Raw genomic sequence first — 23441 nt, 5'->3', positions numbered from 1 at the left:
TTATCCCTTTCCTTGTAGCGCGAGGTGTTCCGAGATTTCTCCCGAATGATCACAGCGATGTACAACTACTTCTGTATCGTTCGAAACATTTCCAGGTTCCTTTGGCCGGTTTATCCGGATGGTTCTTCGCCCAATTTAAACTAAGCGCTGACGAATGCAACGACCATTCTCAGTTCGACGACCAGCGATCACTTGTGTTCCTATCGCTGCCGCCAGGTTGCTTCTTCTTTCCCGGCCGCAAGCCAGGCCGATAAAGAGTTGATTTCAGTGATATTACACATTTCTTCATGTTTCGTGCCTACGGTCTTTTCACCATCACATCACAGTACCTTACATTCGCGTAGAAGATTTTTTTTTTTTTTTGTTGAACGGGCTCAGCTTGCTTCGTTGCGTCCGATACGGTCGATACGGTGCGCTACCATTACAACGAAGTGCGCTGTATAACGAGAGATTTCGGAGGTCCCGATTTATTTGTTACAAAAGCGTTCTCCTTAGTGTCATTCAGACTAGTATTCAGCAGATCATTCGTTTTCCGCAGACCTCTCCTAATAACCTCTCTTCCGCTTCTCCGATAATTCCCCTTCGTACCTTTCGTACCTTTCGTGTCTTCGTGGAGCCAGGCCGCGGCCAGCATACGAGCTGAGGCATTCCAGCGGATCCGGTTGCGAAGCCAACCTTTTTAGTAGCACTGATATGAGCGGGTAAATCTCTCATCGCGTCCGTGTGCGCAGATTATCATTCTTAAGAGGAAACTCGTCACTAAGAGGGTAAGAGGAAACTCATAAAGAGGTAGGAAGACGGAAACAGTTCGCGTGAGAAGCTGTCATGTGCTTCCGATATCACCAGGATAAAGCCCCACGAGCGCCACCAAGAGTGTGCCACGATTGCTTGCCTCCTTCCTGTGTCTGTGTCTTCGTGTTGTTTGCGCTGGTTTTGTTTATCGTAGCAGATTGTGTGGCGATAGCTTTCGTTTATGAATTGCAAATAAAGCGGAGTAAGTGGTACCTTGGCGCAAACATTCAACCCAGCCGTTTTTCAAGATCTACAACTTGTGATTTGACACATTTTTCCCGGAGCTAATAATTGTGAAGATAGCTAATTAGTGCATCCTAATAACTTATCTTCCAGAGCAAACACTCCGCTGCTAACTAGGCCAAGCGATTCTTAACAGCACTTCAGATAGTGGACACTCCATCGTTTTTAAATTTACGTTTCAAATCTACATTTGTCAGGTACGTCACTTCTCTTCACAAACACTGTGTAGAGGAACACGACTGTGGGTCCATAGGTTCTGATTTGGAAATATCTTGTAGCGCAAGAACCTTTCTTTTTGCAGTCGGGATGAAGAGGCGGAAAGGTTTCTACTGGCGTTTCGCTCCGACAACTCTTCACCAGCCATTTTTTATAAGTCTGATGCGTGGGCCTTTGCACGTTGTTCCATGTCAGCATTTTTGTGCTTGTCTAATATTAAGTTACTCTACAACATGATTTAGCAGTTGCTGCCTCCGTTGTGGCCTCGCAGGCGGAAATTGTACACTATCTGTGACGGACACTACATCTTGAATAAAAATGATGCCGCGGGACAGAGCAAGCAAATTTCTTGCGCTTTTTTGGGCCCAGAGGATGCATTTTATTCGACAACCTTTCAGGGATAAAATGCCTTAGAACGCTCTATTCCAAGCCACTAAAGTTAACGCGATCGTCTTCATCCGTGTTAAGAATGTTTTACGAGCTAGCGATTTCTGCTGCGGCAACGCAGAAACCTCTTTTCAGCTGTCGCGATGGCTTGAGCGGCGAGAGGGACGCAGTTCCAACAGGTTTAAAATTTTTCGCTCTCGTCACTGCCGCCCTGTTCGCTCAGTCGTTTGCATGTGAACCAGCCGGGTAGACTGCAAGCAGCAGACTGCCAAAAATTTCCGTCTTTATGTGCGGCAGCCTTTGACGCATGGCTATACACTGGTGTTACGCCCGAAAAGAACGTCGTGATTAGGCCACATCATATAATTCATTCCGTGGCTAGTGCCACTTCGCCAATCGGCAGTGTTTTGATAGTTTTATTGGTAAGTGGGAAAGAAACAAAAAGTCACTTAGTTGCGTTTTCATCTGTTTTACGACGAGCATAAGCATCACGGCGGCGCGTAATCATCGCTGTGTCTTCTTGGCGAAGGCGACGCACCACTCCCTCAAAGCCGCCGCTGCCAATCGAAATGCAGTGTCGGTTGATATCGATTGTAGCAAAAAGTTGAGAGCAGGTTCAAAGCATGTTACAAACAAAGAACACCGTAGAAAAAAAATTAAGAACATTAACTGCGAGAAAGAAAAATACACAGCACGGCGAAGTAAAAAAAAAACAAAAAACAACAATAAACAAGCGACGTAAAGGCGTGAGATACGGAGCGGTGGTGAACTTCTGACTTCTTCGTCATCACGTGAGTGGTGAAAAGAAGCCCTCGGCGGATGCGTGCAGCACCATTATAGCCCCGTCATGTCGATTTTTACGCGTTCCCAGAGCTGCACAGTGGTGCCCTGGTAACAATCCAAATGACTGCTTCCCCACTATCGCACGCAACCCTCCTCCGCCCCTTCCACGCACGCACACACCTCTCGAAGCAAGGAACTGAAGCGGACACAAACACAAAAACACGGGAAGTCGTGCGAAACTGCACGCGTTCGAGGGGACAAAAAGTACCCCCGAAAAAAACTATGGCCGAGACCAAAGGTCGATGAGAACGTTGCTCGAATGTAATATTGATGGCAGCGCTTGCCGCGTTACGCACTGCATTTCAATGAAGTCATTTTTGTCTTCGCCTGCCCGACTTCTTGTTGGCCGCTATCCTTCTCTTTTTTTCTAGCTCGGAAAGTTTTTTTCACCGATACTTGCCCTTCACCCCTCCCCGCCCGTAACACGGATGGAATACTTGCGAATCTGCTAGTGCGTCGAACTCCTCTCCGCACTTCCTCCGCCCCCCCCCCCCCCCCCCCCCTTTTTTCGTCACTGCGCCGTCGAATTTGAATTGCAGTTTGAGAGTCGACTACGAGCGCGAATTGCGTCTCGTTCATTTTTTTATTTCTTTCTTTTCTTTTTGCCGTCAAAATATGCTTGAACCCTTGCACCCCACAATGTGTACTCTAGGAAGTGACTCCTGGCGTATGAATGTAAAGCTGTTCCAAGTCGACTGGAACATGGCGATTTTCAAGCAAGGCGTTACCTGCGTTCGAAATCTTTCGCCGACGAGTTCCTCGAGCACTGTTGAACGTTTTTGATTCATTATCTATTTTTCTCTTCCTTATTATTTGTCAGTGTGGTTCGCTGGGGTTTGTATTAGAGGTCACACGCGCTGGCTCGGAAGGTAGAGACGACGTTGTTCCTCGAAATATTTGCAGCCGCCACGTACATTATAGCATCAGCCAGTGGCTTTCTGGGCTTGCATAAAAAACCGTTTCCACTGCAATGATCACCTTACATTCTTCTTCATCTTTAACTTTCTCAGCGATCAGTATACGAAGAGCTGAAATTATGAACTCATCCGCTATTGAGTGAAGTGCAACATGCGTGTCCCTCGTTTTCTGCGAGACGCTCTCCAAAGAAATTGGCAGAACACCGGACAGGCCGCAAAAATAAGAAAAAGAATTACTTAAGCATTGAGTTTTATATGTTCTTAAAATGCAAAGAGTCACATTTTCTTCTCATCTCCTCTTTGCTGGCGACGACTGCAAATAATTTCGAAATCGAAATATCCTGCTATCACAAAATTTTTATTTCAATCAGGACGAAATAATTACAGCAAGACAGTAGATGGCCCATGGATTAAACCAGATTGGAAAGAACTAACACTCGACGGCTGTATTTGGATTTACTATGTACGCCGGACACGTTAAAGTCTTGTCTCTGAGTTTTCTGTTTTCATACGGTTTCACAGAGGTGAAGATGGTGTAGGGTTCTACAAAAGCATTTTTGGGGCGATGTGGTGCTTTCGATGATCCATAACTACAGCGCAAACGACAGGACCATCTCTGTGTGGCGTCCCTCCTTCATCTCTATCCTGTCGTTTGCGCTGTAGTTATGGGTGTAGGGTTCTATAGAGCACTTAGTTACAAAGAAGCAAGCATGACATGTAACCATTAAACTTGTATTTGAAATACAAAAGTGTTAATCTGTGATGACGCCAAAGCCTGCGGAAGCTAGAGCTTTTGAACCTATGAACCATTGTATGGATCTGCTTTCTGCTCGGGTGAACGCTAGAGAGAGAAGGTTGGGTCGGATAACTGAGAATAGAGGACATGGTAGCAACTAATGCTCTCCCCCATTCTCACTCAACGAAGAGGTGCAGCAAGGACTACTCTGTTGTGTTGTTTTGTTTTATACTGAAGGAATTTCATTTCATTTCTTCATATTTTTTTTCGGGTTTTCGACCGTTCGCCCAGGTATATTGCGGCTGCAAAGAGTCAAAAGGTGATGCATGCTTGCGAGGAAGAAAGGTATTGCTGTTGCTGAAGAGTTCACTGATAGCAAATTGTGAGTAACATACGTTTACAAAATTACGTCAAAAATTCACCTCAGGTTACGTGGCACGACTAAGCTAGCCGCATCAAGTGAAATTTAGAGCACGCATCGACAAAGCTCATCTTCTTTGCTGGTTTGTCTCTCGCCAAACTAAAGAGAAAAGGGGGGGGGGGGGGGGGAGGGGGCGTCATAGTTCCTTTTATTTTAAGCTAGATATTACGGATAAGTATTTTGATTGCGCACTGCTTCGAGATGGAAAGTATACATTACATATTCCGGAACAAGGAGAGAGTACTTCTCGAAAACCAAATCAATGATCCATTCAGAAAGGACGTTTAAATTTAATCAGCTAGTCTGCAGTATATTATCGCAATAATCAATAGAATATTTACCGACTGACCGACGGAAGTTGTCTAGCTTTTCCTGCTCTTCATAACTTCCTATGTACGCTGTTTTGTTCGATAAATTACTGGGTTTTTTTTTTTCGTCGATAAATCAATAGGCACACGCTAAGAAAAGAGCATAACGCAGCAACAGCTGCCATGTTTTTGTTTATCGCCGTTGAAAAAAAATAAAACTGAAAAGTTGCGGGCTGCGCCCACTGATAAGAAAAGTGCCTCAGCGCATAAAATACGCACATCATAATTTTGTTGCGGTTTGCCTCATGAAGAAAAGATTCACGCGATGGCCACGCAAGACGCTTCTTTATGGGGATAACCGGCCACGCGTCACTCACTGAGACGTCGATATAAGAGAAGTCGCAGCTGGTGTTCAGAAGTGGAAGTGAAGAGAAAAAAGCGGCGGGATCGAATCCCGGCCTCGGCGGCCGCTTTTCGGTGGAGGCGAAAAGCAAGGCGCCCGTGTACTGTGCGATGTCAGTGCACGTTAAAGAAACCCAGGTGGTCGAAATTTCCGGAGTCCTCCACTACGGCGTCTCTCATAGCCTGAGTTGCTTTGGGACGTTAAACCCCACAAACCAACCAACCAACCAACCTTCTCTCCACCAAGTTAGAAACAGTTTTGGCACGAAGTACTTATGAGATAACGCAGTCACCAATTCGGCAAGATTGATGATAAGATTGCAATGCCTGGTTACTATTAATTTGGTTTGCAAAATAAAAAAAAAGAGGCAAATCAGACGCAAGACGAAACGACATTTTGGTTCTCTTTTTGCAAGCAGCCGCCAGAGAGAAAACTATTTTCAGACCAAAGGGCGGACACATATGCGCAGAAACACAAAGGTGGCACAAAAGGTAATTTAGCTCCCGCAGAATAAGCCGGATAGCATGAACGCACAGATTAGGGACTTTTTTTCTTCTTTTTTCTATATGCACTGGTATATTTCATTTCTGTTTGCACTATTGTTTGTACTCTTTAACTCTATTATTGCTCTCAAATGCCATATTTTTGCTTCTGCTTTGCTGTTGTCTATTAGTTGTTGTACCGCAATCTGCCAAGCGATAGGGTTCCATGGCCTCGTCAAGCTGTTATAACAGCTTTTAGTCGCGGGACCCGTTCAGGATGTTTTCTGGGCCAATAAAAAAGTGAAATGAAAATATAAGTATATAGTGCGCAAGAAACCCGTGCGGGAACCTTAATAAAATAACTTGAGATTTCAGTGCTAAATTCATGTTACGCAATAAGAAAAAAAGCGCACAACGGTTCAATTTCGCAATGCTTAGCTTTCTTTTTTCACTTTGGAAGACGGTATGTCAAGCAAGATTATTCCTGAAGTTGTGGCTGTAAGCGTAGTTGTTGCGCTAAAAGTAATAATTGATATTCATATTCATATAATTTCAAACGAACTTCAACTTGTTGCCACTTATGAATTTCTTGAGCTGGATTGAGCTGACACGGGCAAAGATTCGCACTGGCTCACCGAGGCGCTTACAGGAACTGGGCACGACACATGGGGACTGTTGTGTGCGAATGGTGAATCCGAATGGGTACCAGCGAGTCGACTGAAGAATAGGCATTGCGAAAAAAAAAAGAAAAAAGAACTTGCGCCAGTGTGGCTAGCGAGCGGGCCTCACCTCTGCGGGGAATGGCTTTCCAGCGATGGTGTGCTCGGATCCTCGGTCGTCCGAGCGGCCGTAGTGGATGTGCAGCTCGTGGAAGCGATACTGGTAGGACAGCGGACCACCCGAGATGTTCACTGCAAGGCCTGGCGCCAGGCTGTCCGACACGCGGAAGATGACGCCGTGCCCCGTGTTGGTGATTATGCCGCTGATCTGCGATGGCAAAGACGAGTGCCACAATGTGAGGTTTCAATCTAAGATATTTATTAGTGAACCGTTACGTTTTGTTAACAAAAGCGGAAGCTCTAAATGCAGCCAAGGCAATTACCGCACATGCAGTATCAAAAATAGCAAGCATAAGCAGTTCACACTGGGATTACTGTTGAAGTCCACGAATAAAACAAGTATTCAAACTTCGATACAGACTATAAGCCTTTTGCACATTGCTGAGTTTCGTATCCTACAAGCTAAGAACAAAAGTGAGCAGTTTTATTTTGATCACTTATCTTTTTTAAGCATGTATTTCATCACAAGGGTGTCGCACCCACACTGTGGACAGTAATGGCGGCGAGGGAGAAAGGAAATTTGAATAATGCATTCAGGTAACAGCGCTCTGATGTTCCAACAAGGGCCGCTGATCATCAGCGTTCTTGTGGTCACGAAGTAGTATTCTTAACACAGACACCGTAGCTAGTACTCAAAACAAGATTTCAAAGTCGGCTAACGGGGCAATGCATGTGGATGGTGGTTATGTATGCTTTAGAGACTCATTGATGGCAATGCAGTGGGCTAAAAAGGGACCAATAGCTCACGTAATCGATTAATGCGGCAACTGAGTCTCATGAATCGTGGATCATGTTACTGCTTATGTTACTGGTGTAGAATGCAATTGCCATTTGGACAATGCGCTCAAGATATAAGCGAGGAGAAAAGGGAAGGGAGGGCGGAGGGGAATGAGCTCCTGCTAGAAACAGGAAATGCTGCAGTAACTGAAATAATATACGCTTTGAAAACTTTTTCCCGTTAAGCTGTGGCAAACTACCTCTTATATAGGCATATATACCTCTTTCTACGAAGTGGTTTTTTAAGGCGAAGAACAACCAAGTTGCGCCGAAAATGACTTCAGCGTTTCAACACAAGGGGCGCGCTTATATTTTTCTGCATAAATATATAGCCGCAAATCAACGCAACCTTTATTTGCCGCAGCGAAGAAGTATGCGCCAAATTATCACTTTGCTTGCAACGCTTACAATAATCTAGGCTACGAAGCGGACATTTTATTCCCTTTGTGCATGGAAGCCTCCAGGCGCGGCTTTATCATTTCCATTGGCGCTCAGGATGTGCCCAGATTTATCTCGAATTATAACAGAAAATCGTGTCTGCTTGCACGTTGTTTCAAGGTGTTGTGGTCATATTCGGCTGCTTTATCCAGATATTTCTTCGCTGTAACGAGCATTAGTAGGGAGACGACGCCCTGCTCGCTTGTCGATATCGCCGCCGCCGAGTCGCTTAACACTTTTGCGGCCGCAAATGCGCCCAATAATTTAATTCAGTGCAATCGGAGCCTCATCACCAGTTGTCTTCGGTATTGTCCCCACCACGTGAGAATATAATCGACTGCCACTGATATCTCTAATGAACTGCGCTTTACTGTTGTGCCAGCGGCGCGCATCTTGTCTGCGAACAGAGCAAATGGACGCTTCACTGCGTGAGTGCCGCTCTCCATCACCGTTTGCTGCGAGGCTCAACCCTTGGAGTCTGATTCGCTTCTGTTCCTGTAATCGATTGACGGTGAAATTTCTGACGCGCTGAACCTTTATTAACAGTCCGACGCAGCAATGCCCTTTGTGCCATAAAAAATGTAGAAAAAAAGAAAAGCGATGATGGTTTCAAGGCACAGCATTTCAAAAGTGACAGCAACCCCGTAGTAGTCTGGGCGTGTTGGTTATTCATGATGGAAAAATACAGCGCAGAGAAGGACGAGGACAAAGGAAGACACATAGGACACACGAGCGCTGTCTTGCAACAGTTTATTTCGAGCCTCAGAACCTTATTATACAGATGAAACCCCCAACATCATACATGCGCAGTAGGCGATACATTCATATCTTGTCTTAAGTATATCAACTCCTTACGAGTAAGAGTGATAGAAGGCTTGGCTACGCAAGACTCACCCAACCGATCTATCATTTCAGCTTCTATAATCTCACGAGTCAGTTGACATCGGTTTTTTGCGATAACATGGCATTGTCGGTAGTCAGGATGGCACACTGACATTTCATCTGGATCGTGTTGATTTACATTTTCGTCATTACAGTTTAGTTTACATTTCCTGCAGTGTACATCCGAAAACCCTCCTCGCTTTTCAGACACATTGTTACAATGTTCCCGGAGGCGGTCGTTCAAGCACCTACCGCTTTGCCCTACATAGCTTTTCCCACATTTCCAACATTCCAGCAACCATTAAAGTTTGAAATAGCCTCATGGTGAAACATGCTTTACATTTTGATGCCAATATTCTCTATCCGCTCATATGCTATTTAAGTTAAAGTTCAAAGTTTATTTGCAACCAGTAGTTTCGAGGAAGCCAGGGAAAAAGCCGCATAAACAACGTGAGGGGTGCGATTTCCTCATTACAGAGCAGCATTGAGGGTAACAAAAATAGGCTGGCAGAGAGAAGATATATTTAATGGTTATATGCTAAGCTATGAGGAAAAGAACAATGAATACATCTGTTTCATGCTACGCACATATTACAAAAGGAATACCCAAGAGGATTAGGGGCGAGGAAGTAATCAAACAATGAACACACACGAGTAGGCAAAATGGCATTAGTAACCAGAACTACAGCGTAAGCATTTCGCAAAGTTGCTTGAAAGTCATTGAGGGCACAATGAGATTATCACGGCAGTACAGTTCGTTTAGGAGGGTCGGTAACGTGTACGGCATCATTTTTTTGGCCATAATTCGTACGGAATGTAGGAACATTCCAAGACTCTGCTTTGCGGGCATTATACACCGTTTTGTTTTTGTTCTAACCCCGCGAGTCTGATCAGGGTGTCACCGTTTTTCATTATTGTAACTTTATAGATCCAAGAGTGCTTCAGATATTCCGAAGAAAACCATGTGGATGACACAATAAAATTTTGAAATGATTGAATGTTAACTAAAGCCTTAAATTATATTGCTATGTTAATGCTGGACAGCATGTCAATGTTGAAATCACCATCTAAAATCAACTGATACTGGTTCGCAAGATTGAATTCAAAAATGAATCCAGAAATAGAAAGACGTGAGCAGAAGTACTAGCGAGAGGGCAATAGCATACACAAAATATCCGCGTACTACACTTTACAATTAGCACTTCATAATGAGCTGTTATGCAAGGAAATTTGGGACCATTTTTTATTCCGTAGCATTCGAAGCTAATACGGAAACTCCGCCTTCCCGCCTAGCAGAACGGTTCATGTAGGGGCACTTGTATTTAGGAATAGTATATACGTCTTCTTGACAGGTAAACCAAGTTTCAGAAAACATGATAACACTGAAACGATTTTCAGCTGCACTAAAGAAATTATAAAGTTCATCGCGCTCGTTCCTACCATACCTGAGATTAAGATGGATGCCAGTACAGCCCAACAATTTGTCCTACTTTACGTAATTATTCAGGGCATAAAGATTTATTGGAGCAGTAAAAGAATGCATTGAAAAAAAAAAGATAGGACTCTATACTCACTTACCCAGCTTGTTTCACAGTTCGTCAAGATCTACTGCACAGAGAATAGCGATAGCAGAATCGTGTTCTTTCTATCTGATAAACACCTCTCCGTGGCTGTGCCAGGCGAAATGATAATCATTGACGGCTACCCAATCCTTTGCATAGCGCAGCAGCTCTCTGCTTTGACGCGTCATGTTTTCAGAAAAGAATACATCTGATATTTATTCTCTTAAAACAGTTAGCTTCGAAACCACAGTTCTCAAGTTGAAAGTCTTGAAAAACATGCAATGATCCCGGGTATCTTTCCTCGTCTGGACAGAAGACTGTGTGTGATTTCCACCTTATTTGATGCAAGTTCTGGCAGGTTCACAGATTGGGCTACATCATTAATACTTTCCCTAACTATTTCATTTTTTGCCACTGGTATGCCATCAACCTCAAGGTTCTGTTTACGATTACGCCATTCAAGTTCGTGCACGGTCATCTTCAAGGACTGAATTTCACTATCATCTACACACATCTCAAGTGCGCTGACGCATTTCCTCAAGCTACAAAATTATTTTATGTTTGGCCTGTCGTTCAAGTATCTCACCGTAATTTTTTTACATCAGCTCGAATGACTGCTTCAGTTCTTTGACCTGCATGAGCAGCCCAGCTAGAGCATGAAGCTATTGGCACGAAGTGCTGCTCCGTATGAAAAACAAAAAGGGATCAACGCTGTTGAACCGAATGTGGAGCGATAGCTTTGACTGCAGGCGACAAAGCGTTACATCGAAGACAGCCAGCGTTCCTATGAACGCATCAAAGTTCAGTGTTCTTCTATGCAGAACCCACTACCATGTTCTCACGCATGAGATGCCGACAGACGCTTTCCTGCTCCACTCGGATCAGCTCCTCGCTGAGGACGCGCATGCGCTGTAAGCAAACTACTCATCTCCTCTACGTGCCTACACGCGCACCTGTCGGGATGCCGCTCCCCTCCTTTTCCACTCTGTGGCTTCACGTACCTGACGAGCATGGGTGAGATTTTGGAGGATGGCAGTTTCTGGCCCTACGGGGCTGGAACTGGTAGGTCAACGCTGCTTGCGGCAGGGGCTAGCCTGTCACCATATGTTTATCTGTTGTAGGCCGTCATTGCACCCGCTACCGTTTCGGTTATGGACGACGGTTGTTGTGACGCGCATCTTTCTGCCTTTTCTTGAAAGAAACCAGTCAAAAGACGAAGAACACAGGGGAAGATGAGACGAAATCAGTCAAGGACCAGACGTATTTTGACTGGTTTCTTTCAAGAACTTGTACCAACTGATCCAAGTTTCAACTCTGCTGCAATATCTTTCTGCCCCTCGTCTTTTTCTTTCTTCTCTATTTTCTCTTCTGTCCACACGAGGCAGCGGAGGGGGCTCAGCACAGCCAGTAGTAGGCCCGCGCATTTTCTTTTCCTTCTCCCTTCAGTCACAACAACCGGACGAGCCCGTGGATGACCCACGAACGGTATGCGCATGCGCAGTGAAGCTGCATAACTAGGCACGTGACGTAACGAGTTGGCGCAGTTGTGGAGACCGCAGGTTCTTTTTGTTGTGGTTGTAAGAAGAAAGAAAAAATGCCCGAGCCTGCTACTTGGTTTACAGCTGATGCACCTCCACTGCCTCATGCGGACTGAGGAGAAAATAGAGATAAATAAATAAAAGAAGTAGAGGGGAAGAGAAAGGTGCGCGTCGCAACAACCGTCGTCAATCACCGATGCAGAGGCTGGTGCAATGACGGCCTACAATAGGTACAACCGCCGGTGACAGGCGAGCCTCCGCTGCACATGGCGGGAAGAGGTGGCGCAGTGGAGGGAAACATGTAGAACGGCACAGCTAGTTGCCATGGTTACGGCGCATCCGCAGTTGTCGCCTCGGACAGTCATGGAGAAACTCTGTTCTTATAGTCCCTGTAGTATTCGCTACTAAAGTAGAGCATTTCAAAAATGGTTCATTTCCAAAACAATGACTATGCTCATTCAATATGATGTGGTCAGGTAATGAAATAACAAGCCGCACATGAAGTACGAGTAAACACGAATGGCCATGCTATATCTGACTGCAAAAAACTGATAAAGAATGCATGCTGCTTTCTTCTTACAGCAGCTTCGCCAGTAATCCTCCCCAGCATTTCAGTGCAATCTACCGAAATATTCAAGTTACCAAAATAGTCCAAAGCCCCTGCAGTGATTTTTTTTTTCTATATTCTTTCACTCCACTTTCCTCTTCTCCATGTGGCGTGTTTGGGGATCCACCAAGGACCATATAAGCAAATGGTTGCATGATTAAGTATAGGGCTCCTTCAGTCGAAAAGCCTCCGTGGTACCGCAAAGGAACGTTGGAACAAAGTTTTAAAAAGTGCTTCCCTACATGATCAGCTTCGGGCTGTCCAGGAGGCCCGCGCGGCGGCGGAGAGCTTCGGGCTCTCTGTGCCGACTTGGGAGCTGCCCTCTACACCTGGCGCCTAGCCGAGTGTCCTCCAGGACCCCTACTGTGGGAAATAAAGGTTTACCAAACGAAACCAAACCGCAGAATTAAAAAAGTTACGCAGGTAATTTTACGTCAAAATTGTTTTGTAACAACCACTTGTGCAGAGTTCGGAGTGTCGTCAGACAATTTCGCTTCCAATTTACCATACAACTGCTAGACAATATTGTAACGAGTACAAGGCAGCGAACACTGAACCGATCAGTTCCACACACTGCACTGTTTTCGTTTTCTTCTTTCTCGGTTCCGCGAGGTACGCAGGAATATGGAGGCTAGTTTGCGAGAGGGATTCAAAACGGCCCGATAAGCGCCAGAAATTGTAGTTATTTATTTGTTAGTGCAAGTTCGACTGAGAATTGACGCAGCCACTGCGCATTCCGCTCTTTCCAAAGAAACAAATTTTAAAAACTGGCAGAATGAAAGGGCGTTGTCAAATACATTCAGTCTACTCGTACGGCGAAACTTGAGCGTCCCCTGAACTCATTTCATGAACAAATATCAGCAACCAGAGAATGCGGTTGAGGAGCGCAAGTTAGCAGCCATCTTCCACAATGGTGTCTAGAGACCCCCCTTACGAAAGCCCGTGGTTGCCACTTAATGATCGTCCATGACTTCTCCTTCCTCCAAACACGGCTCCAAACAAGGGGACTTACTACATCGATGTGGCTGGTCCGACCCGTTCCGGCTACTATACGGTGGTGAAGGTGCACCGAAACGCACAGGTCAATGGGCCGAGAGCCGAGACCGAGGTCAATGGGCCGAGGTCAATGGAGCCGAGAGGGCTCATCGGGCCCAGGAAGTCGCAATTGCCCTCGCGGTTTCTGACCCCCAATGCCGAACTGTCATCACCGATTCGAGGTTCACCTTCGAAAGCTATATGCGCTATGAGGTGGTTACACTGGCTCACCGACTGCTTTACAATGCGGTCCGCAACGTGAAACTCCAGTCGAGGCACATCGTGTGGACGCCGGCCCATCAGGGACTACCAGAGAACGAAGGGACAAACGCCGATGCTCAAACGCTTATCCTTCGGGCACCCACCCTTCAATTCCCCGATGATGAACTAGGTCGCGACCGCTGCTGCGGTTTTGAGAAATTATTGACGATTGCAAAGCTCGGTACCAACGGTACCCGCCTCCGGCGAAGGGGCTGTCGAAGGTCAATACCGTAGCAGTCTGGGCGTGTTGGTTATTCATGATGGAAAAATACAGCGCAGAGAAGGACGAGGACAAAATGAAGACAAGTCAGCGCTCGTGTGTCCCATGTGTCTTCATTTTGTCCTCGTCCTTCTCTGGGCTGTCGAAGGACAACGGACGAGTTCTGCGACAGCTGCAGACCGACACGTTCTGGTTTCCGACTCAGATTGCTCGCTACGACCAAACTGCGAACCCCGACTGCCCGCACTGTGAAAAGAGTCGTATCTCTTTATCCCACATGGTGTTATCAGTCTATTCCCCACTTTGCTTCCCATATCCCACCTCCACTGAAGAAGCCTGGGAGGCCTTGCTCCTCGGGTGCTCGTCGGTCGGGCTCCAAATAGGCATGGCTTGCCGGGCTTGTGAGGCGGCTGACACTTGCGGTGGCCCGGACTACGGTTGCCTACTAATTTAGGCCGGAGTTCACCATCTTCGCCGGCTCGTGCCCTTTTTGGTGCAGAAAATAAAAACGTACACAAGAAATCAAGCACCCTCATTTCAATGACAGCATAACCTGGTCTTTCACTTGCCTCTGGCGCCTATTTGACTCCGATTCGGTGACGCAGATAGCACGATTTTGCTGCCGATGACGTTTCGCCTCGGTTTCACCGCAATGCATTTTGGGATCCTGATATTTGCAAGCAAGGTCTTGGGGAAGACCTGTGTAATACTGCTCTTCTTGGACTTTTGAAATATGGCACATATCCACATGGGGGATTGGCCATGATGCGATCTTTTTTTCGTCCTCTTCAACTTCTTTTTATCACTGCTTGCTAATCCGCAAGCCATGACTTGCTGCCTGCGATAGCAGCCTGAAGAGATCAAAAAAGAATCATGCACTTACAGCTTCAAGAGGGTAACAACAACAAGTTACCTCGTGATAGCTATTCCTCCCAGCTCAAAAGCTTGTAGAGAAAGCTACACTAGGCTAGCCAGCGGAACATTGTGGACAAGCGCATGCGCCGTAACCATGACAACTAGTTGTTGTGCCCTCAGGATAGATAGATAGATAGATAGATAGATAGATAGATAGATAGATAGATAGATAGATAGATAGATAGATAGATAGATAGATAGATAGATAGATAGATAGATAGATAGATAGATAGATAGATAGATAGATAGATAGATAGATAGATAGATAGATAGATAGATAGATAGATAGATAGATAGATAGATAGATAGAGAGAGAGAGATAGATAGATAGATAGATAGATAGATAGATAGATAGATAGATAGATAGATAGATAGATAGATAGATAGATAGATAGATAGATGGATGGATGGATGGATGGATGGATGGATGGATGGATGGATGGATGGATGGATGGATGGATGGATGGATGGATGGATGGATGGATGGATGGATGGATGGATGGATGGATGGATGGATGGATGGATGGATGGATAGATAGATAGATAGATAGATAGATAGATAGATAGATAGATAGATAGATAGATAGATAGATAGATAGATAGATAGATAGATAGATAGATAGATAGATAGATAGATAGATAGATAGATAGATAGATAGATAGATAGATAGATAGATAGATAGATAGATAGATAGATAGATAGATAGATAGATAGATAGATAGATAGATAGATAGATAGATAGATAGATAGATAGATAGATAGATAGATAGATAGATAGATAGATAGATAGATAGATAGATAGATAGATAGATAGATAGATAGATAGATAGATAGATAGATAGATAGATAGATAGATAGATAGATAGATAGATAGATAGATAGATAGATAGATAGATAGATAGATAGATAGATAGATAGATAGATAGATAGATAGATAGATAGATAGATAGATAGATAGATAGATAGATAGATAGATAGATAGATAGATAGATAGATAGATAGATAGATAGATAGATAGATAGATAGATAGATGTATTTATTGAAAGGAAAAGGCGGAGAGGTTGGCCGGAATAATTCAAATCTGGCCTGCTACTCTGCACTGGGGAAGCGGAAGGAGAGAAGAAAGAAGGTCATGTTATGTCGGTTATGTGCCCTCAGATAATGGCACATAACCGACAAGGGGAATTGGCCACACAAGAAGGGAAGAGGGAGGAGAAGCCGATTAAAGGAGCAAGATTCAAAAGACCCCAAGAAGAAGAAGGAGAATAAGGGGAGGAAGGGGAAAGAGAAGAGGGAGGAGGAGAAGAATGCGGTAAAATGGCGCAAGAAGATTTCGAAGAAGCGACGAAGATGCTCCAAATCGCCGATCAAACCGAACAGCTTGCAGCCAGTACATCGGCGACAAAAACATTCGGTCGGACATGGTGAACAATCCGTTCGGTAGCTTTCGCTACGCATCATCACAACCATCAGCCGAATTATACCCAACGCACGGCGAAGGCTTCTCCCCTATCGTGTTTCCTTTTCCTTGTGAAAATTTTATTACTTTCTTTATGCGGAACTATGGTTGCTGTGCAACAACTGTAGATATCTTGCAGTACTTTCAGGTACGGCACACCTGCCCTATGATTTTGTAAGGACTGCCTGACTGCGGAGGTTTCGACTGACTCAAATGCTTTTTTTCGTAATCATTTAATGCTACGTATAGGAAGTGGTCATACTCCGAGCATTTTTCTATCACCTTGTTGATAGTATGGATATGTTCGATAGTAGAGTACGGTTATATATTTGGCTTTGGTTTTGATTTGACGATCACCGCCGCTAGTGCGACCAGTGTCACCTTTGTATAATAAATGTGTATCTTTCAATAAAGAGAAGTCGATATGATTGTTGCTCGAGCGGCGCGGCCGCTTCTCATTGATCGGCGGCACACGCCGCAACAACATTGGCGGCGAGGGTTAATCGGTTTCAGCGGGGCGCGATTTTCGCCATCGGTTTTCCCGCGCCATGAGCATTTCAGGGTTGGCTCCACCGTCCCCGTTCCTGCCCGTGTCTGGCCGTCCTGCGTTGTATGGCCGCAACGGTTGCGTATCTTCGAGAACTTCCTGCTTGCTTCGGGTGCCTCCGAGTGCGCACCGAATCGTCGCAAGGCCCTACTACTCCACAGTCTCGGCGTGAAGTGGTATATTAGTAGTAGTAGTGTAGCGCATATTTTACACACTGTCGCTTCTATCTTCGAAGAACGCTACGCTCGGTGAGCAAGCGACTAATGATAAGGCATCAGGAGATAGCAAGGGCACTTCCCTACTGAAAAAGCTGTAAGGGGCAATAACCTCACATTTTCTCACACAATCTCATTCAATTCACATGAGAAATCACGTACAAGTCGCATATAATTGCATAAGTTCTCATAGTTTCTTCTACATTATCATAAATTATGTACAATATTTTATGATAATGATGTGCACCGTATGAGACTCTATGCGATTAAATGAGATTTTATGAGGTTATTGCCCCGTAGAACTTTTGGCTTTTCAGTAGGGTTCCGACACACGGCCTGAACCGTGGCCATACGACATCGCAGTCGCAGCTCTGCACGCTCATTTTACGACAGCAAACAATGTTTTGTCGAGCGGCGTCATTTCGGTAGGCGTGTAAAGAAAGCTGGCGAAACTATCAATGAGTACGTTACCGCATTACGTAAGCTTTCTGCTACGTGCTCTTTTCCTTCACTGGAAGATTCGCTGCCTGACCAATTCGTTGCAGGTGTATCATCTGAGAGCTTGCGGGAGCAGTTCCTGCTAGAAGGGTTGTCTCTGTCGTTCGTTAGACCTGTACTCTTGGCAACACAGTTTGAACACACAACCAACGACCTGCAAGAATTTGCCTCTGCAGATTTTGGATGCATAAGCAATCGTGTAAACTTCTCACCGCGAGCATCATATTCCGACGGCAGCTCGAAGCGTTCACGTTGCTACCAGTCACACTAGTGCGGTTCATCCCAGCATAATACCACCTCAATTCGCGGTCCGGTCCAAAACAAGCGTTTCCACTGTTGTCGTATCATTGGTCACTTTCGTTCTGTTTGTAACAAACAAGACAGCGTTCCACTTCGTGCGATATAAAGCGAAAATTCATCCTAGGAAGTTTCGAGCGTTCTGGTCGTGACGACGTTAACTCACGCTGCAATTCATTATACCGTGGCGACTGGTCTATCGGAGATGAATTTCCTCGTGGATTCAGGGTAATCGGATTTCATTATGGCGTATGACCTGTTAGGCAGCATTTCCAAGGACATGCGCTTTCTGGTCCCAAAGTTCGGCTAGTAGACTATTCAAAGAAGTCACTTTCAGTCTATGGTCGTTGTTTTTTTCCAGACGTTACATACAAGGACTGCACAGCATGCCTTCTTTTTTGTGTCGTGGAACAGGGTACCTCACTTTTGGGTACTGATGCCATCAAAGCGCTAGGTCTGCAAACTGATGGCTCATCAATGCAGTGTCTTGAAAAACGTTAATAATGCTCGACAGGAAGCAGCTCACGAACCCTCCAGCCGAATTAGTTCAAGGGTTTGAACTATATTCGAACCCGGGCTTGGCTTCGCAAAAATGTTTTTGTACACAGTGTCAAAACGCGATCCATAGTACAGCAAGTTGCATCGAGACTTAGGCGCCTTCCGCTCTCATTGCAACCAGTGGTCTGTGAAGAACTCCGTCGGTTGGAGAAGATTGAGGTAATAGAGCGCGTGGTGGCATCGGAATGGGTGTTGTAGTTAAAAAGGAGTGAGGTATTTATCTGTGTGTAGACTTCCGACAGGCAAACAAAGCCGTCGCTGCAGACATCTTTCCTCTTCCGCACACAAAAGAGTTGTTGCATAGTCTATTGGAGGCCACACATTTTTTGAAGCTTGACCTCGCATCTGCTTATCACCAGGTTGTGCTTCACACTGAGAGCCGCGATTTGACATCATTTATAGCCCACTGTGGCCTCTTGCGTTTTAAGCGAGAGTATTTCGGACTGGTTCCTGTGCCATCTGCGTTTCAAAGAATGACGTCAGAAATTTCAAAGGGATGTAGCGGCGTCCTTCTCTACTCTGATGATGTTATTGTATTCGGGAAGGGCTGACAGGAGCACACAACGCCACAGTACTGAGGCACATAAAAGAGGCAGGACTTAAGCTGAACAGGAAATGTGTCTTCGATGCGCAGGAACCTTCATTTTTAGGCCACAGGGTAACAGCAAGGGGTATTGTTCGCTCAGAGAAAAGCTTTCCTCCATCCAGGATACCCCGGCACCCACTGACGCAGCCGGACTTCGATCGTTGCTGGGACTGGTTAAATACTACGCAAGGTTCATTCCCAAATTTGCACATATTGCCCCAATGGGTGTTCTTCTCCTAAGGGGGCATTTATTCGTTTGGTCTAGCGAGGTTGATGCCAGTTATACAAAGGTCGAAGCGGCAACTGCGTTCATCCCCGTACTTCGAATGTTCAATGCATCCCTTCCTTTTGTCATTTCCACTGAAACTTCTGACCGCAGGATTGGAGCGGTTCTACAACAGGTGCATGGACATTAACTGCACACTGTCGCCTTCGCGCCACGAGTGCTTTCGCCACCTGAGAGGAAATATTCAGTAAAAGAACACGAAGCACTCGCATGTGTTTCGGCTTGCGAGAGGTGGCATGTTTACCTGTGGGAACGCCATTTCACGCTGCTGACTGACCACCAAGCTTTGGCCACATTGCTTTCAACTCAAGGACCAGAAAAGCGCCCCTTACGTGTAGCACGGTAAACAAAGCGCCTCCTACGGTATAACAATACTGTGAAGTATAGTAAGTGGTCGAAAAACCGAGTAGCGGATGCATTTTCACGTCTTGCCGCATCACCTGCGCAGGAAGAAGGAACTTTGCTAGACGAAATGCTATCAGTTCTCCAAATCCCTTCTTGCATTACGGATGACAGTATAAACCGGCCCAGTCTAATGATAGCATGCTGCAACAAAGCAAGGCCTATATTCAATCAATGTGGCCCGCACAGAAATCCTTACCGGAGGAGATTCAACCAATCTTCAGAGTACGCAACGAACTTTCAGTGATGGACAATTTGATCTTGCGTGGCAAACGTCTCGTGATTCCCGCATCACTTACGTCCCTGGGGATTGTCGCTGCTCACGAAGTTTATCCCGAAGTGGTGCGAACGTAAGCACGACGGTGGGAAAAAATGTTATGGCCAGACATTGACAGGCAAGTCGAACTAGCGATCAAAAGGTGCAGCATATGCCAGACCACGGACAAAAGCACCAAGGTGACGGCTACACCATTGAAACCAGTCTCGTTACCATAACAAACGTGGCTGAAGCTGGGAATGGACATTGTCAGCCTATTTGAGAGAGCCTCGCACAATAGCAAATATGCAATCACGCTGGCCGATTACTATTCAAAGTGGCCCGAAGTACACTTCTGCAGTGAAACCACAACTCGCACAGTAACAAACTTCTTGGTATGGGTGTTCGCGCGCGAAGGCTACCCAGAAGAATTTGTTTGCGACAATGGGCCACAGTTTTCTTCTCGGGAGTTTGAAACTTTTCTGAAGTATCGAGATATCCATTTCAGACATTCTTCTGTGTACTACCCGCGGACAAACGGTCCACTTCAACAGAGTTTTTCAAAGCTTCGTTCAAGTATATAACTAGAGCAGCATCCTGGCCGTCTACCGTTGCACGCCGCACGCCACAACTGAAAATGCCCCAGCCCTCCTCCTGCACGTACGGTTCCTAAGAACTCGGCTGGATGGGGTCGGGCATCCATCAGCCATAGTATTTTCAGACACTAGATCAGAGCTGTGCCACCTATGCGAGCGTGCGAAGCAACAACATCAGTACAGTAGAAGATACACAGACGCTCGGACGGTCAAAAGAGAAACCAGGGTGGATGTGGGCGACCACGTCCGAATCAAGAAGCCTGCGATTTCTCTTAAATGTGACCTGGAATTCAGCTGCCCAAGAAAAGTGATCCTCAAGAAGGGACCATCAACGCTCCGTCTGGATGACGACAAAATGTGGAATGCGTAGAAATTGTCAAAGATGCCAAGAGCGTCTGCTGCCCTTTGCACGTTGGGTGAAAGGAACTATAGAGATACTGAAGGCAGGTCCCCGACAACAAGTGAGGGCTTTATTCCTGAAGCGACCGTCAGGACTTCAATTGTTGCTGCAAAACAGTCGACCATGTTTTCAGGCTGTAGCGCACACAAGGCGAGGGACTGAGAACGAGAGGACACACACAGCGCTAACTTCCAACAACTTTATTTGGAAAAAAAAAACGGCACCTCTATATATACACCGTACACCGTCGTGATCTCACAATTCATGCCCGGAATCAGCGGGAACGAAGGTAATCTCTTTCTTTTTTTGAAAGATTAACAGAGGGGGTATGACCTGTTAGGCAGCATTTCCAAGCACATGCGCTTTCTGGTCCTAAAGTTCGGCTAGTAGACTATTCAAAGAAGCCCCTTTCAGTCTATGGTTGTTGTTGTTTTCCAGACGTTACATACAAGGAATGCACAGCATGCCTTCTTTTTTGTGTCGTGAAACAGGGTACCTCACTTTTGGGTATTGATGCCATCAAAGCGCTAGGTCTGCGTATTGATGGCTCGCCAATGCAATGTCTTGAAAAACGCTAATAATGCTCGACAGGAAGCAGCTCACGAACCTTCCAGCCGAATTAGTTCAACTAGCCGCGATTTGACGGCACCTCTATATATACACAGTACACCGTCGGGATCTTACAATTAATGCACGGAATCAGTGGGAACGAAGGTAATCTATTTTTTTTTGAAAGATTAACAGAGGGGGTACTCACGCATGCACTTCCTAATCTGGCTATCTTTTCCGCTTCGATTATTTCTCGGGGGCGCCTATCCTTACTTTTCCCGACAACGAAACACTTGTCAAGGAGTGGTATACAATACCCCCTCTGTTAATCTTTCAAAAAACGAAATAGATTACCTTCGTTCCCGCTGATTCCGTGCATGAATTGTGAGATCACGACGATGTACTGTGTATATATAGAGGTGATAAAGTTGTTGGAAGTTAGCGCTGTGTGTGTCCTCTCATTCTCAGTCCCTCGTCTTGTGTGCGCTACAGCTTGAAAGTATGAACCAACAAGCCCAAATTTCGACATTATTGTAGTCGACCATGGACCGGCCAGCGGCAGTGAGCTCGAGCTGATCCCATTCGACAGTTATTCCCCTAATACAACAGAGCCGCAACACAGGGTACAGCCACCAAGAAGTATATAGGCGACACGACTACCAAGTGCTAGGTTGCACTGCTGTGAATAAGAGCCGGTGAGATCCCTTGCAAGTGTTATACGCATATGTAATTGGGAGTCCAAAGGACAAACACCGAGATGGTTTTGCTTGTCCTATGTTGGGTTTTGCGCTTAATTTTTTTTTTGCATTTTGAAACAGCATATATAATACGCACGCTGCCTTTACTGTAAATATAATGTTGTATATATGCACTAACCTACTGCTTTAATAATATATGTACTTTTGTTTTTGTACGAAAGGAAATATGTTTTATATTGGGTTTTGGTTTTCATTTGACAATCACTGCCGCTAGTCGGATCAACGTCGCCTTTGTATAAAAACATGCGTATCCATGAATAAAGGGCAGTTGATATGCTTGTTGCTCGGCCGGTGCGGCCCGCGCCGCTACAAGTACCCTTTATAAAACCGGCTTGGTATTTCAGTTGATTTAAGTGTAAGGTTGCCCTGGTACTGTTAGCAATTACCTTAATAAATACGTTAAACGTAAATGAGAGTAAGCTGTCCATATCCAAGCTTAACCGAGTTGAGCCACCATCAATTGATTCCGGGTAAACTCTCACCAATGGTAATTCCAAATCCATAAGTTCTCTATAATATAGCCTAAGTCTGGATCACGCATTCAAGTCTTGTACCTGCACTGAGCGCTGGCCAATCCCCCCCTGTGTGCCCTGTGAAGAAGCGCTGCTGCACTCCTCACAGTAACTGTGTGCAGTGCCTTGCTGCTACACAAAAGTGTGGCGAAAATATTCACTCTCACAGACGTTTAGCGCCGATCAGTATAGACAGAAGCTTGTGCTTTTATGACGTGAGCGTACATAACAACGGGAATTCCTTCATTACCCACTCTACTCAGTCGTGGCTGTCTTCTCTAAAACCGCCTCTATCGCCACCTTTGAAGCGAAAGTAGATCTATAAGCAATTAGAAATGCTTTAAGACAAAGCGTAAAACCTTTAAAAGGGACCAGTCCGTGTACTTGGTGAGCCTCATTCGACAGCCATCTACTTCTCTTCTTCCAAAGCCAATAAATATAATGCACTATTTCATCTTCCAGATACATATCCAGACAGGAACTGTTCACGGGACCGACACTGACGTTCAAGACAGAAAATTTTAATTGTAATGGTGCAGTGCGCTCAGCTGTCATATAGTAGAACTGTAGAAGAACGGCTCATTGGGCGAGTTGGTGAACCATGATGGACAGTAATGTATAGTGCGCAAAAAGACGAGACAAAGAGGAGAAGTGGACAATGACGACAAATAGTATCGTCCCGGCGCGCTGGATAGGGCA

General features: G+C 45.4%; 1 protein-coding gene across 1 annotated transcript in view; it reads right to left on the bottom strand.

Moving 5' to 3' along the window:
* LOC146194007 (putative carbonic anhydrase-like protein 2) overlaps positions 1–23441 on the bottom strand; it is a 147581-nt gene that overhangs the window by 91693 nt on the left and 32447 nt on the right. The window contains exon 3 of the mRNA XM_084600668.1: positions 6538–6735. Coding sequence (XP_084456794.1) covers positions 6538–6735 — 198 coding nt within the window. The remainder of the gene's footprint in view (positions 1–6537; positions 6736–23441) is intronic.

This window comes from Amblyomma maculatum, chromosome 4, assembly GCF_055883805.1.
Source record: "Amblyomma maculatum isolate TAMU_Amacu chromosome 4, ASM5588380v1, whole genome shotgun sequence".
Classification (NCBI taxonomy): Eukaryota; Metazoa; Arthropoda; class Arachnida; order Ixodida; family Ixodidae; genus Amblyomma; species Amblyomma maculatum.
Note: the sequence above shows the minus strand (reverse complement) of the source record. Positions and strands in the feature narration are given on the sequence as shown.